The following is a 14,101-nucleotide window of genomic DNA, read 5'->3' as shown; positions in this document are numbered from 1 at the left end:
AGTACTGACCAAAAAGGATAATTTAATAGGAGACTCTCCAAATCTTATGCTGGGATCCCAAGGGCCCATATCTATGGTACATTGACATTTCGCTCCCCCACACCCGCAGAGGTGTCTTGGTGCTGACCAAAGCAAGGCAGAATCTCTCTGAGAAGTTGTAACCAGAAGCTAGTCCTTGCATGGAGTTGTAGTCCAAATTTATGTAACCTCAAACCTTTATTTGGTTTAAAGTGCCCCATATTTGTAGTTCTCCTAGGGTTCTGGGAAAAGCAAATATAAATTCTGTATAGGGGAATACACCTTCATTCTAGATTTCAAAGAGTTCCCTCAATTTTTCAAGAAAGATGAGCAGAATAGATAGATGCCATCTTCCTTATAACCATCTTTCAGCTATTTGAAGAATACCAGGTCAGGGCTCTACATTATCTCTAGATTCTTCCTCTGTTTCTTTTTCCTTCTATACTGTTGTCTCTTTTTCTCTTTCTCATTATGCTTTCTAAAACACAATACCTGATGGAATAAATATTTCACATATATTTGTTGCCATAGATGTAAGTGGGATTCTTGGACAATTGTTTATAGGTATTGTATTTCTATTAGTGCAATTATGTCTCCATGTTGATAGTTTTATGTGACTCTGTAGGCAATTTCCAGGAAAAGAACAACTTGATCACAAATATTTCTTAAAAACTTTAGATTTCCATTTCTCAGTTTGAAGAGTGTGACTCTCAGTAACAGCAGAAACACTAATTGGCTCTGGATGAATTTTATACACTTAGAAAATGGAAATAACACACTAAACTATATTCAACAACATGTATGATTCTTAGAAATTCATTGTTGATGCAAAAAGGTACAGAAGACTATTTTACAGCATGATAGTATTTTGTAGGTTCAGAAACAGCAGCACAGTATTTTGATAGGGAAAAAATGTAGTATAAGTAGATTTTAAAAAGGCAAGGGAGTAATGAACACAAAATTTAGCACGGAGTTACCTCTCAGGAGAGAGGAAGTGGGAAGGTGACATGGTTTGTTACTAAAGAGGATGATACATATTTCATTTATTATAAATACATATGTATATACACATACAGTACTTAGTACAACATAAAGGAACAACCAAGAAATATATATTCGCAATATTGGAAATAAATGGAAACTGTGAGATTTTCTCTTTACTTTAAGCTTTTTATGATCCGTTAAATTAAATTCAGTGCCTCAGATTGTGTCTTTAAAGACTCTATCTGAAAATATTTTCAAATTTCAAAATATATATAGTGAAGAATGTCAATTAAAGGGATTTGCTTATATTGTTTTAATCTGTTTTATATCCCTAAAAGCTTTACTGTCACAAATATATGTTTGGATGCCCTAGCTTTTCAGTTAATTGTTGAACATATTCTGTCACTACAAATCTTTCCTTCCACCCCACCATTAAAAAAAAAAGAAAAAACAAAAAAACAGAAGGAAATGTGATTTAATGGAGTTTGAAAGAGTAGAGGTATTTCTTCAGGTCAATGACAGGACATTCACCTCCAAAGCTGGAAAGACTAGTTCAAAAGCAAGCAGTGACTTAGCTCATAATGAATTAATTGTGTGCCTGAACTATGATCCAAAAGGCCAGGTGGGCAGACCTTTATGCACTGATGGGTAGCCTCTCCATGGCCCAGAACAAAAAATTCAGCCCTGATGGCTAACATGTGGTTTTCTGCTGCATTGCATTTACAGAGGTCTGCAGTTTAATTCATACTGGAGAGAGGAGGAGACAGCAGAAGTCAGACTAAAAGTGCCAGCAAATTCATATCCTAGTTTTGTAACGTTAAATGCTTCCACTTAAACTAAAGAAAAGAGGGAAAAAAATATTTTTAGTCAATTCTTGATTAACAATCATTTTGAATTGAGTATGATTTTTATAGATATCTTCTAAAGATTAATAATAGTGTCTGATTTGATATCAGTAAATACTTTGGGGGTATGAAAATTTTACATCATTAACTACACTTTCAATAACCAAATTAGTAGCATACTTCACCATTTGTAAAATGGGTTAATTCTACCATCTTTGCTTAACTAACACAGATGAGTTTTCATTTTAAAACAGTATGACAGTATATGTTTGAATGAATTCTTTATTCTGTGACTTACAAGTAGAAAAGCACATCACCTAATTCTTTCAGAGCCCTTGTAAATGAATGGGATTCTACACCCTTCTGCTACACAGGAAATAGGAAACTAAGGCTGACTCTCAGGCTGATCTTGAGGCTTAGGTGAAAAGAAAATTTCCTATCTTGTAATTCACAAGTCCTGCATAATTTAGATAGAGATTAAGGCATTAGTAGGAGGAAAATTTTCTTATAAGTACAGGTTAAGGAAATAGCACAGTGAATTCAAATGTGTGGGTCCTCCATTCAGAAGCCTCCACAGGGAACTGGCTCCAAAACCAACTACTTTGTTCATTGGTTAAGTCGTTAAACTTGTCCTGAACCTCAGATTGCTTATCTAGAGAAAGGTGGTAATGCTGACCCGGACAGCCTGTTGTGAGGAAGCGTGTTTGTAAGGCAGACGGTAAATTGCAAGTGCAAGCAAGTTCATTTTTTGTTGTTGTTGTCAATACTGACTCCCTAATAAGGAAAACTCATTAGCGTTTTTGTCTTCGAGCCAGCAAATCTTATGTGAGAATGAGTCTCCATCTGCTCTGACCACTTCTGTTCCATTTCTTCTATTTCTTACCTATATGTTCAGTCTCGAACTCAGATTGTTGGAGCTACTTGCTTTCCTCCTTTGTAAACTTGGTTGGGGAGCTGAAACCTCAGGAGTATCTATTTCCAACTCCAGTCAGAGATGTCTTCACCTATCTAGTTACTTTATTGTTGATACTGTGGGCTTTGTGGGTTCGAATATGTTTCCATGAATATCACCACCATTATTTTAGATTCAGTAGATTTATTTGATAGCTATTTTAACAGTAGCCAAGCAGCTGGTTTATTTCGAGTTGAAAATTAGTGGCTGGCTCTGGTGTGCTTTTTTTTAAATAATTTTTCCAGCAGATACAAACAATTTTTAAAAAGGATTCTAATAATAAGGTTAGGTCCTCTTAAATCATCTGAAATGTCACTGTTTTACCCCAGTCTCACATGACTCATCTGCCTATTGTTTCATAATAGTTGTTGTGACATTTGTTATAAATGTTATGCTCCTTTCTGAGGGGGTGTATGGTTATGGTTTTAGATGGCAGCAAATAAAACACTTTCCCCACCCTGGGGGAAAGGAGGTTGCTATGACAAAAGAATCATTTACTAGGAATAACATGAGTCAATATAGTAAAGCAAGACCTTTAACAAAACATCAGTGCCTTTTAAATGAAAAAGAAGCCTTGTCAAATAAATTTTTTGCCTCCAAACCATTTTATAGTAAAATAATCTTGGGTTATGCATTTTTTACTTTGTACTCATGAATTTTAGTGGGTATAAATGGCATGGTGTTTTAAAACTTATTCCATTTCTTATTTTTATCACTAAGTATGTGCTTTTAGATGCTATCATGTCATTACGATGCATATAACAAACAGTTTGCTTTTAATCACCATAACAATCTATGGTGAGAACTGTTCCATTTTACCTATCCATTTTCTAGTGGGTGACTCGGTTGCCTCAATTTTTCAATATATACAGAAAGACATCACCCTACAAACTTAGTCAGAGAATTTCTTGAAGGTATAGTTCCCTGCAGAAGAATTGGTGAGTCATGGTGTTGTGGGGAGGAACAAACTTTCTTCTACCCTCAAGGTTCTTCTCGCTGGTCTAATAATCAAATAGACCTGAGACTGATTAGCAAGAGAAAATAAACAAATTTAATACATACGTATGTATGGGAACCCCATATACATAAAAGTCAGAAACCCCACATGCAAGGAGGTTCAGAGATAAAAAGGGACCATGGGTATGTAAGGTATCCTGAGCTAGGGATGAGGTAATGCACCTTGGGACATCAAAGGGTCATTGCAGGATGATCACAAGAGCAGATACTTAGTAAATAGAAGTTTATCTGCCCTATAGGTCTGTCAAAAGATGTTATCTCAGATAATTTATTATGGGCAAGACCCCTAATTCAAGTTCTTCTAGGTACTTAAGGGAGGGGCAGAAGCGTCTCTTGAGCCTTAGGCTAAACTTGCCTTTAGCTCAAAACAATCTGTTTACCACAGAGGCATAGCTTGTAGTGATTCATTTTGAACCCTCACAGTATGTAGTGTAATTATTTTGTTTATAGTGCTGAGTCGTTCACCAGAATAGTTATACCAGTCTCCAGTTCTACCAGCAATTTGTGATGGTTTTTACCATTCTAAATCCCTGTAACATTTGCCATTGCCATTTTTCTAATTTTTGTCGGTGTCCATTGTGTACAGCATTCTGAATATTTTGATTGAAACTAATAACTTTTTTATTTCAATAGCAAAATAAATAGCTCTATTGAAAGACATATAATTTTTCAGTTTATGTGTATTTTATTCATTAAATTGCAGATGTTATCCATAAGATAGGCTTCCAATTGCTAGGATGGTGAGAAAAGTAATTATAATGTGAAAGTCATTACTAAAATATGAGTAGACTGCTCCTGCCCCAACACCTGGCTCAGTCATATTCCTCTTCCCAACATCATGCTCTTTTTGGTGAAATGGTAATTACCCATCAAAGCCTGGTTTAAAATTGACACCCTGCTCTGCGCCATTGAAGTGTTTTAACCCTACTATAATTATAGCAATGATTATACATCATTACAATTAGTTCTCTACTTTTCTGTGCACCTGAATAACATGCAAACTTGGGTGGTATAGGACATCTTTGTACACCTAACACTGTTAATCTAACTTAATTGTTATTCATTCATTGTTCTGTGAATGTCAAGTGATATCCATTTATACATTTAATATTTCCATTTGATCTAATGAACAGCAACAGTTTCTGGTTCTGAAAATTTTTTAAATTAAAACCATCTTCCCCATGTTTTAAGATGTGAAACATTGGCATCTCAGCACAGCACTAAGTTTAGGGCTGGATCAGTTTCAAAACTGCTTCCTGGAAAAATCCCAGTTTTGTGTGAAAATACACTTGAGTTCACCACAATGCTAAGGTGGGGTCACCTGCCAGCCTTGCAAGAATACTAGTCAGGACTCTTCATTGTCTGAGCAAAATGCTACCTCTTGCCACCTGTTTCTTTGGCTTTCAACTCTGTCAGCAGTCTTTTAAGCAGTGTAGAATACAGCTCCAGATTCTTATTAAGAAACTTTAACCTGGAACTGATAGACTGCTCCCATCAAAAAGCCAAATTGAGGAATGTTATAGTCAAAGAAGATAATTTGAGAGAAATAGTTTTTTCAGGTCTTTTTAAGTCATTTGTGAGTCTAGGCATTGGAAGGCTGTGCCAGTTTATCTGTAATCAAAAGAAATAAACTAAGCAACACCCTAATCCCTCAAGTTCTATGATATGATACTGTACCAGTTAGTCTCTGTGGGAAGAACTCACTATACCTAGTGAACTAGGTGGACTCAGGACTTTCCTTGCTTCCTTAGAGTTTGACTTCACGACTTAAGATCCTCACATCTACAGTATCACCACAACCTCTACTTCCTTCTCATGACCAGATCAGCTAGCTCCCAGTGGTATATACTTTGATACTTTTCTATAAACCTCAGGACCTACTTCTCTAAAGCTTCCCCCTTCTCCAAACTACTTTTTTAAAGGTTCCCTTATCCTTCAATAATGGCTGCAGAGTGGTGTGTAGCTTCTGCAGGAGGGCCTGACAACAGATCGTAAAGCCTTGATCAGTTTAAAAGTTTTATTGCTGATCCCGCTAGGAACCAGAATTGGGGAAATGACTCAGTTTCTTCATCCGTGACATGAGCATAATGATAGCCGGAAGGTGCCTATGAGGAATAATAGGTTACCATCCAAAAAATCCCTAGCACAGGGCTTGGCACATGGTAGGTGCAGAAAATCAATACTCTGTCATAGGGAATGGAGCCACTTAGTTTTGATATGAAACTACAGGGGTCTGAAATCCCATAATGACAGTATTCCCAAATTCCTTCACTTTAGTCAAAGCCTGTGTGAGCACCCAGTGTGCTGCTGCCAATATCACCTCTGAGAAGAAACCTTTTTCTCATTTTAGTAGAGGTTTACTTACTGTGAGAAGGCGGGAGAGTATCACAGAAGCTCTCTCTGGGAAACAAAGATAACCTCTTGAGTAAAGTCTGTGACATCTTTTGCTATCATTCCCACGGTGCTCTGAGAAGCAGATACAACCTTAAATGAATGTTATACATCATTTAAAGTGCATATTTTCCCACATTTTTTCCTCTTCTGTGAATACAGATAAGCAAATGAAATATCTCTTTGTTATGTTACCAGTTGCTGCCAATAAGCTAGTTAAAAAAATTTATTTCCTTGTACATTCTTTTTGTTCTTGTTCTGGTATTCTGTACTTAAAATTTATGTTAAAAGTATATCAGTGTGAACAGAATAGTAGCTTACCTTCTTAATTGGAGCAAGTATGCAACTGTTGCCGATAGCCCCTAAAATAAAATTGCAATCTCATTCATTGCACTGATAAAATCTTTTCCAACAATCTTCATGCTATGGCGTTTTGACATCTTTGTAAAGGGTTGCATATAAAGTCAACATAATATTAAAAGTTTCTGTATTTTTTTTTTTATTTTCATGTACAAATATCTGACTTGCTCTTTAGAGAGAAAAAAAAAAACAACAAAATCCGAGTTAGCTTTTGGAATTCCAAGTTGCAATGAGAGAAATCCACGTTTAACCTTCTGCTTTTATTATGTTAAGGCTACAACCCATCTCCAAACAAACGTATGACTGAGGTGATGTTTTGGGATAACATCCTGTGTTTTGGTGGCACATCACTCTTCAGTGACACTCTGAGGTTGCATTGTATTAGCCCATGATATTTTCTCCAGTTAATTGATATCCCAGGTTTGTCCAGGGAAAATCTACAGCTCCCCCAAACATGCTTGACAAGTTATTATATTTACTTTAGTCAAAGCCCGTGTGTGCAATATCCCTCTTGGAGGTGGTCTATTATTGGAGTCCCATATGCTTTTTGTTTGGGAAGAAAGCAGTCACTATGTCATACTGTTACATGGAGTATTCTTTTTCAGGGATGTTGTTCCCTTGGGAACCATATCAGGCCAGAGTTCCTTAGTCTAATAAGACCTTTGTAACTCTTATTGTATAAGAGTTCTGGGAGGGAAGCAAGAATTAAACAGAAAATGTAATTCAAGCAACCATATTAGGCCACATGTGGGAAAACATGACTCAGAATTGGATTTTAAAAAAAGTATTTGTTGTAAAAAGGACTGTGTTGCCAAAATGTTCACAGTATTTCAGTGTAAATGAAAGCTATTGTGGCACAGGAAACTTATAACACTTTAACATTTACTTTTGTTTCTGAATATGAATGTTCTTAAAAAAACAGTTATCTGTTCATAAATTTTATATTAAAAAGATATGATTTATTATACAAATCCTATACAGTGATATTTAATCTAAAATTTCCTTGTGTGAGTTTCCCATCAGTAAAATGATGTTTAATCCATACAAAGATAATGATCACAATAACATTATATACATATTTTATCACTCACTAATGCCAAAGAGTATATATACTCATAAGAATTACTCCATTTAATTATACTTTACCAGTTGATGACAGGCACACTGATTTTGGTCCATAATGCTAGAATTTTTAAAAATGAATTTTGCAAAATGAATAACATGGAAGCCCTGTTTTCAGATTTTATAATTATGTCTGATGAAGAAAATTTTGATACAGTTTTTACATATAACTTCGGGATACAGAAATCATAAAATAAATGATTAAAATAGTTAAAAATATTTTGACTGATTATGATAATATAAAACCTGTTGTCTGAAATGTGAACATTTCACAGCAAAATTTGTGATATTATAATATTTTGAGACTCCCCTTTCATTTTTTTCTTTTTTCTTTTTGTTACAGCAGATGGTTTCACAGCAGCGCATTCTAATTCACGAAGATTCCATGAACCTGCTAAGTCTTTATACCTCTCCCTCTTTACCCAATATTACTTTGGGACTTCCAGCAGTGCCAACCCAGCTCAATGTAAGTATTTACACAGCAGCAGCCTAAATAGTCCAAGCGATATTTTTACAGGGGAACTCTTTTTCGTTTCTTGTATATTTAGACTTCAGGAAAACTTGGGAGCGTACACTCTCCTTCACTGTTTACTGAGTTGCTCAAAGATATTAATTTCAAATTAAAGAGTTACACTAGTTCACATAATAATATATGAAAAGAACATTTAAGTAATGATTCATAGCATGTTAAAAAGAAAGCACTTTCCAGATATTTTATTAGCTCCACACAAGCATCCCATGAAACAGAAATTATAAGCCACATTTTTAAAAAAGAAGCAGAGAGTAAGGAATGTTTAAAAGTCCAGGATCACCGAGCCAGTAAGTAGCAGACATGGAACTCAACCCAGGCCGGTGCTGAGAGGTGTAGCTTCTATCTAAAGCACAGCAGCATATGTTTATAGAATTTATTTTGTGAATGACTTTATTCTGGGAATTTAAGTTACTGACTCTGTGGTTACTGAAGAATACGTATCTGGAAAATCTCTCTAAGAACAATATTAAACTCTTCCCAGGAGATTCAAAGTGAATCAATTACTTTAAAAGTCCTGACAACTGAAATAGGATATTTTGGAGGTAATTGTCCTGCTAGCAGAAGATAGCAATAATTATTTTATACATGTTCCCTAAAATAATATAAATTTTAGTCATTGTAAAAGATTTGTAAGCTTTACCCAGAATAACATCTCTGTGAGTCGTTAGTAAATTAAATTGTACTTATGTAAAGGTCATATGATACATTAGGTTTAAAGGGAAATTTGTCCTAACCCTGGGTACCAGTTTTATCAGTCTTTAGCAGCAAGTCTTCCACTTGTCAAATTCATATCTTTAACAATATGCCCACAATAGAAAATTATAAACAGTTGACCATATTGTGACTAATTTATTTTCAGAATATAAGACCTGTAAATGGTATGCTAATTTATGTACAAGCACACATAATAGTGAAAATTTTAAATGATAAATTTTATAATTGTGTTCAATACATATTATAAAATCAATCTAAGTGACATCTTATATATTTGATGTTTCTAATAGAGTAGAATATTATCTTATGTGATACTATAATTTTATACTGGTGAGGAGAAAGCAAAATTTGAATGTTGTTTTATGTCTGGGGATTAAACAAGTAAAGCTTAAAAATACCAAATTCAAGAATGCCTTGAAAGTCCACATGAAGCATTTGTAAACAATTTTTTTACAAAAAAAAAAAAAAAAAGGAATTAGGGGTGAAACTAAAGATAAAAATTTGTGGATGATATTTTCAAATCTTAACTTATTAAAATTATTTTTATTCTGTTCCTATTTTTCCTTTCTGTTCTGATGATAAGCAAATCCTAACACAAAAACTTGTTATGACACATGAATAGGCATTTTATATCCACTCCTTTTTGCATGCTCTAAATCACTCCTGCCAGCTAACACAAACACACACCACTTTTAATGTGGTCAGGGAGAATTTTTTTCTCAAAGGACCAAGTACCAAAGCCAGACCATTTAATGTTTCTATGGTAAATACAATTTGGTACCGTTGGATGAGTAAACCAATGCGGTTTGGACTGAAGTTTCATTTTTCTTTGCTTCCATTTTGGTGTGGATGATGCCATCACAATTAATTTTTCAAGTTTAGCATTGCTTTGGCAAAGGGATGTCTAATATTCCATTTCCCCACTGAGTAGTGGGAAATGCTAAGGAAAAGAAGCCAGGAGAAGAAATCATTTTTAGATTAAACATTGCATTGACTTGCTGTGTGACTAAGACAAACCATTTACCTCTTTGTCCTTTAATTTCTTCATCACTGGAAATTGCTTTGCTTCCCTCGTGCCCAGCAATTTTGAAAGATGAAGCATGAGTTTTGAAAAGAAACATGCCACATAATTTCGAGGTATTAGACTTCTGCTTTTGTAATACTAAAATGACCACCATTCATTAAATTCTTTGAATGGGATAATTCATTATTACTATTGATGATATAATTATTATTACCTTATTACTGTGTTATCATATATTTCAAGTTCTTAGCGTTTTTATTTGATGTAATTTCACTTGTAGTTTATTTTATTAAACAAAAGTGTCTGGAGTGTAATTTTCAATATTTCAAGATTTGGGGATCTGTTATGAATTAATATAAAATACATGTTTAAATCAAATTCCTGCATATTTTATATAACCTCACATTGAGTTATCTGAAGAATTGTTTTAAAAATTAAATATTGGAAATTTACAGTGCTGTGAACTTATTCGAGGACAAGTAGAGAAAAGTGAACATTTCTTCTGTGTGAGACTCCAAAATTACAGGCCATTTTATCTCCAGCTTCTTAATCACTATGATATAGTCATTAGTTTAGCAGTTTGAATAAATTTTACTTTTTCAATATAGCTTTAACTTAAGCAGCATATTAAAATATTTCAGAAGCAAAGTTCCCAGTTATTAAGCCTGAGATTAACATCATTTGGAATGTTAAAAAATCTTTTTATTAAGTTCAATACAATGATACCCAATACTAAACTGTCTCCAGTGCTTCAACTCTATTTTTTTTATCTTCTCCGTTAATTCAGTTTGTTTAAAAGACATACCTTTATTCATTTCCTGTACTCAGTTATTGGTAAGATGGTTTTTTTTTGGGGGGGGGCAGGAAGGGGCTTAAACTGTAGAATAAAAAACTAACCTAATGATATACAGACCTAATGACCCACATGCATGAAAGAGGATTAACAGCTTTATTATTTCTTGACACAGGCTTCGAATTCACTCAAAGAAAAACAGAAGTGTGAACCCCAGACCCTCAGGCAAGGCGTTCCTCTGCCTGGGCAGTATGGGGCCAGCATCCCAGCGTCTTCCAGCCATCCCCATGTCACTTCAGAGGGAAAGCCCAACAGCAGCCACCAAGCTCTCCTGCAGCATTTATTACTGAAAGAACAAATGCGACAACAGAAGCTTCTCGTGGCTGGTAATTAATAAAGACACTATGTGTGAATCACTTGGGGGCTTTTATTTTATCAGTGATCTACTGTAATGTCTTTCTAACTCAAGACTCTAGTAAAGATTTACCGTATCATACATGGCTCTCTCAGATACCTAGTGCTAGGGGAAAGGCTATTATCGTTATTTATTCCTCTAGATCTTTGAAAAAAAAACTGACCTGTTTAACCTTCATACATACTAGGGTCGACTACTGGTGAGTCATTGGTCAGATGCATGCCTATCCAATGCTTTGGCATTCTACCTTTACTCCATCCAACCTATCCTTCTTCTGATGTTTGCCTGGTAGAATGACTACTTTTCATAAAATTGATCCGGTATATCTGTTTTATGTGGCTTCTTATTAAACAAAATTGTGTGTGTGTGTGTGTGTGTGTGTGTGTGTGTGTGTTTGTATTTATTTCAGGTGGAGTTCCTTTACATCCTCAGTCTCCCTTGGCAACAAAAGAGAGAATTTCACCTGGCCTTAGAGGTACTCACAAATTACCTCGTCACAGACCCCTGAATCGAACCCAGTCTGCACCTTTGCCTCAGAGCACGTTGGCTCAGCTGGTCATTCAGCAGCAACACCAGCAATTCTTGGAGAAGCAGAAGCAATACCAGCAGCAGATCCACATGAACAAAGTAAGCCCCCACCCAAGTTGAAACGGCATAACCGCCAGTGTGGAAATAGGGCTTCTCTTGACTGAATCGAACATTCAAGAGAACGTTTGTATAGATCACAGTCAAAAGGAGTTTGCCATCCTAGCCCTGCTGTCAGGGCTCCAGGACACCACCACAATATTAGGATTTTCACCATCAGCACTTTCGTGGGATGTTTGTAGAAAAATTGATATTCTAGATCAGCAAGGTCTTTTTATGACTGAGCCCCTATTTTAATACATAAGCACATACAGTCACATGTGTGCAGAGCCTCATTTCTCAGTATTGCAGAAAAGGCTCAAGGTGGGGTTGAATGTGGTGGATTGACATCTCAAAAAGTTTGCACAGGTGCTGGCAGATATGACAAAATTAGCCGACAAGGCATTTTTCAGCAACCTGGATGTACCCATGTTATATATTATAATTTAGTAAGCTCCACTTCATTCCAGTGTTTAACACAGTTTCTCAGAAACTTGTGGGAGTTTCTTTTTCTTTTTTTTTTTTTTTTGGCAGCCTTATTGTGGCTGAAATGGACAGGAATGTCTGTATCACACCACATCCTGAGAAGTGCTCCTGCCGAGGCAACCAGAAAGAAACATTGGTTACAATAGACCAATATCAATGCTTGACAGGCTGGTCAAGCATTTTCAATGAATTTGTAAGCAAAACTGGTCTGTACAGTTTTGCTTCTCTTCTCTGCTATGGTAGGCTTACAAAGCAGACTCTTCTCATTCCTGGAAAATGTTAAGTTCCAGAGTATCAAGATTCTATGTACTCTCTTTTGTTACTCTACCACCTACGAGTATCTTATAGAGGCAATATATTGAGAAATGATGTTCTGTTTACTGATAGATAGCTAAAAATTGGTTTAGTATTAAAATGTTTCATGGTATTGTGATATGAACAAAGCAAAACCTCATGGGCAAAGGTCTAATCGTCATTTGAATAGTAGTAGGAGAAGGGGGTCTTTATCATATGCTCACCTTATTGCAGGTAGGGCTGGAGTTTTTCTTTTCTCTTTGGCCTCCACCACATGAGGCTGAGCCACGAAGGAAGCATAGGCTGAAGATCACACTATTGAACAGAAGTTCTTCTAGTTCAGCCCTTTGATGCTTTCAGAGATGAGGTGGATGTGTGTGCCATTCGAGGTGGGTGAGGGGATGGCTGGCAGTGGCAGCTGCCTGTCCTGCCACATTTCTCTATACCGCAGACTATATTTCACTATACTCCAGACTCTATTTATCATCCGATTAATGCCTATCTTATTGCTACAGCATTTCTCTAAATTTATCAAATCACTTTGTATCAAATAAGTCTCATCATAGGAGAACCAACTTCCTTCTTGTATAATCACATAATACTTGTTGACTTGAATGTGACAGCATATGTTTGCTATGTTATGGTCCAGTTAGGTTTGTTTTGTAGTCTCTCAGCACAGCTCGAACCTGCCAGGTATTCTTGAAAAATCATCTAGTATCGAGGGAGAAAAACTGATGTGGAAGGAAAGATTAGGAATCCCTATCTTTTGCCTCATAACATTTTGATCTGGAATTAGGTTAGTTAGAGTCCTATGAATACCTCAGAGAATATTTTGGAATACATTTTTTATAACCTAGAAACCTAGAGTTGCCACTGTTTCAGACTCAAATGGTATGCGAGTATCAGAATCTTTATATTTTAGTATCACACTTACATTTTGACAGATGATGCTAAGCTCAGTCACCTGGAAGAAACTAAGATGAAACGCAGGCATTTGCATTTTAATAACAAGAAAGGCAAATCTTATCAGAGACCTTCTTTCATGTGGAGCTGATTCCTTGGAATCTGTTAAGAATTCTTCCTAAAATTAGAAACAAACCTATACTTTAGGTACATGTTTGTACAGTGGTTTGATTATTAAATCTTGTCTTAATTAGGCCAAATGAAGTCCAGAAAAACTTCAAAGTACAATGCTGATCTTTATATATTAACATCTCTCAGCTCGAGTGTTTAGGTTTCCAGTTGGCTTTTCTCCAAGCCTGTATTCCACATGTTTAATCAAGATGGCATATGCACATTGGGTATTCTCCAGATTTTGAAAGTATTCCACCTGTCCTCAATTGTATAAGAGAATAGAGAAGAATCTTATCGAGGAAACTATTAAACCTATGTCCTATTCTAAAGTACTCACAATAGAACCATCAAGAAACAAATTGTTACTCCTTCCTCGTGTGGTGATGAAAACATTTATTTCACATTAGGTGAGGGCCATAACTTAGATGTCAAAGCTACCAAGTTTCTGCATAATAA

At 35.6% G+C, this 14,101-nt stretch overlaps 1 protein-coding gene across 1 annotated transcript in view; it reads left to right on the top strand.

Annotated features, from left to right (window-relative positions):
- HDAC9 (histone deacetylase 9) overlaps positions 1–14,101 on the top strand; it is a 351,710-nt gene that overhangs the window by 323,113 nt on the left and 14,496 nt on the right. Inside the window, exons 8-11 of the mRNA XM_023532496.1 lie at positions 6,094–6,182; positions 8,033–8,155; positions 10,928–11,138; positions 11,577–11,794. Coding sequence (XP_023388264.1) covers positions 6,094–6,182; positions 8,033–8,155; positions 10,928–11,138; positions 11,577–11,794 — 641 coding nt within the window. The remainder of the gene's footprint in view (positions 1–6,093; positions 6,183–8,032; positions 8,156–10,927; positions 11,139–11,576; positions 11,795–14,101) is intronic.

Source organism: Pteropus vampyrus, unplaced genomic scaffold (genome assembly GCF_000151845.1).
Source record: "Pteropus vampyrus isolate Shadow unplaced genomic scaffold, Pvam_2.0 Scaffold4, whole genome shotgun sequence".
Classification (NCBI taxonomy): domain Eukaryota; kingdom Metazoa; phylum Chordata; class Mammalia; order Chiroptera; family Pteropodidae; genus Pteropus; species Pteropus vampyrus.
The sequence above is the reverse complement of the archived record's forward strand: the minus strand, read 5'-3'. Positions and strand labels throughout refer to the sequence as shown.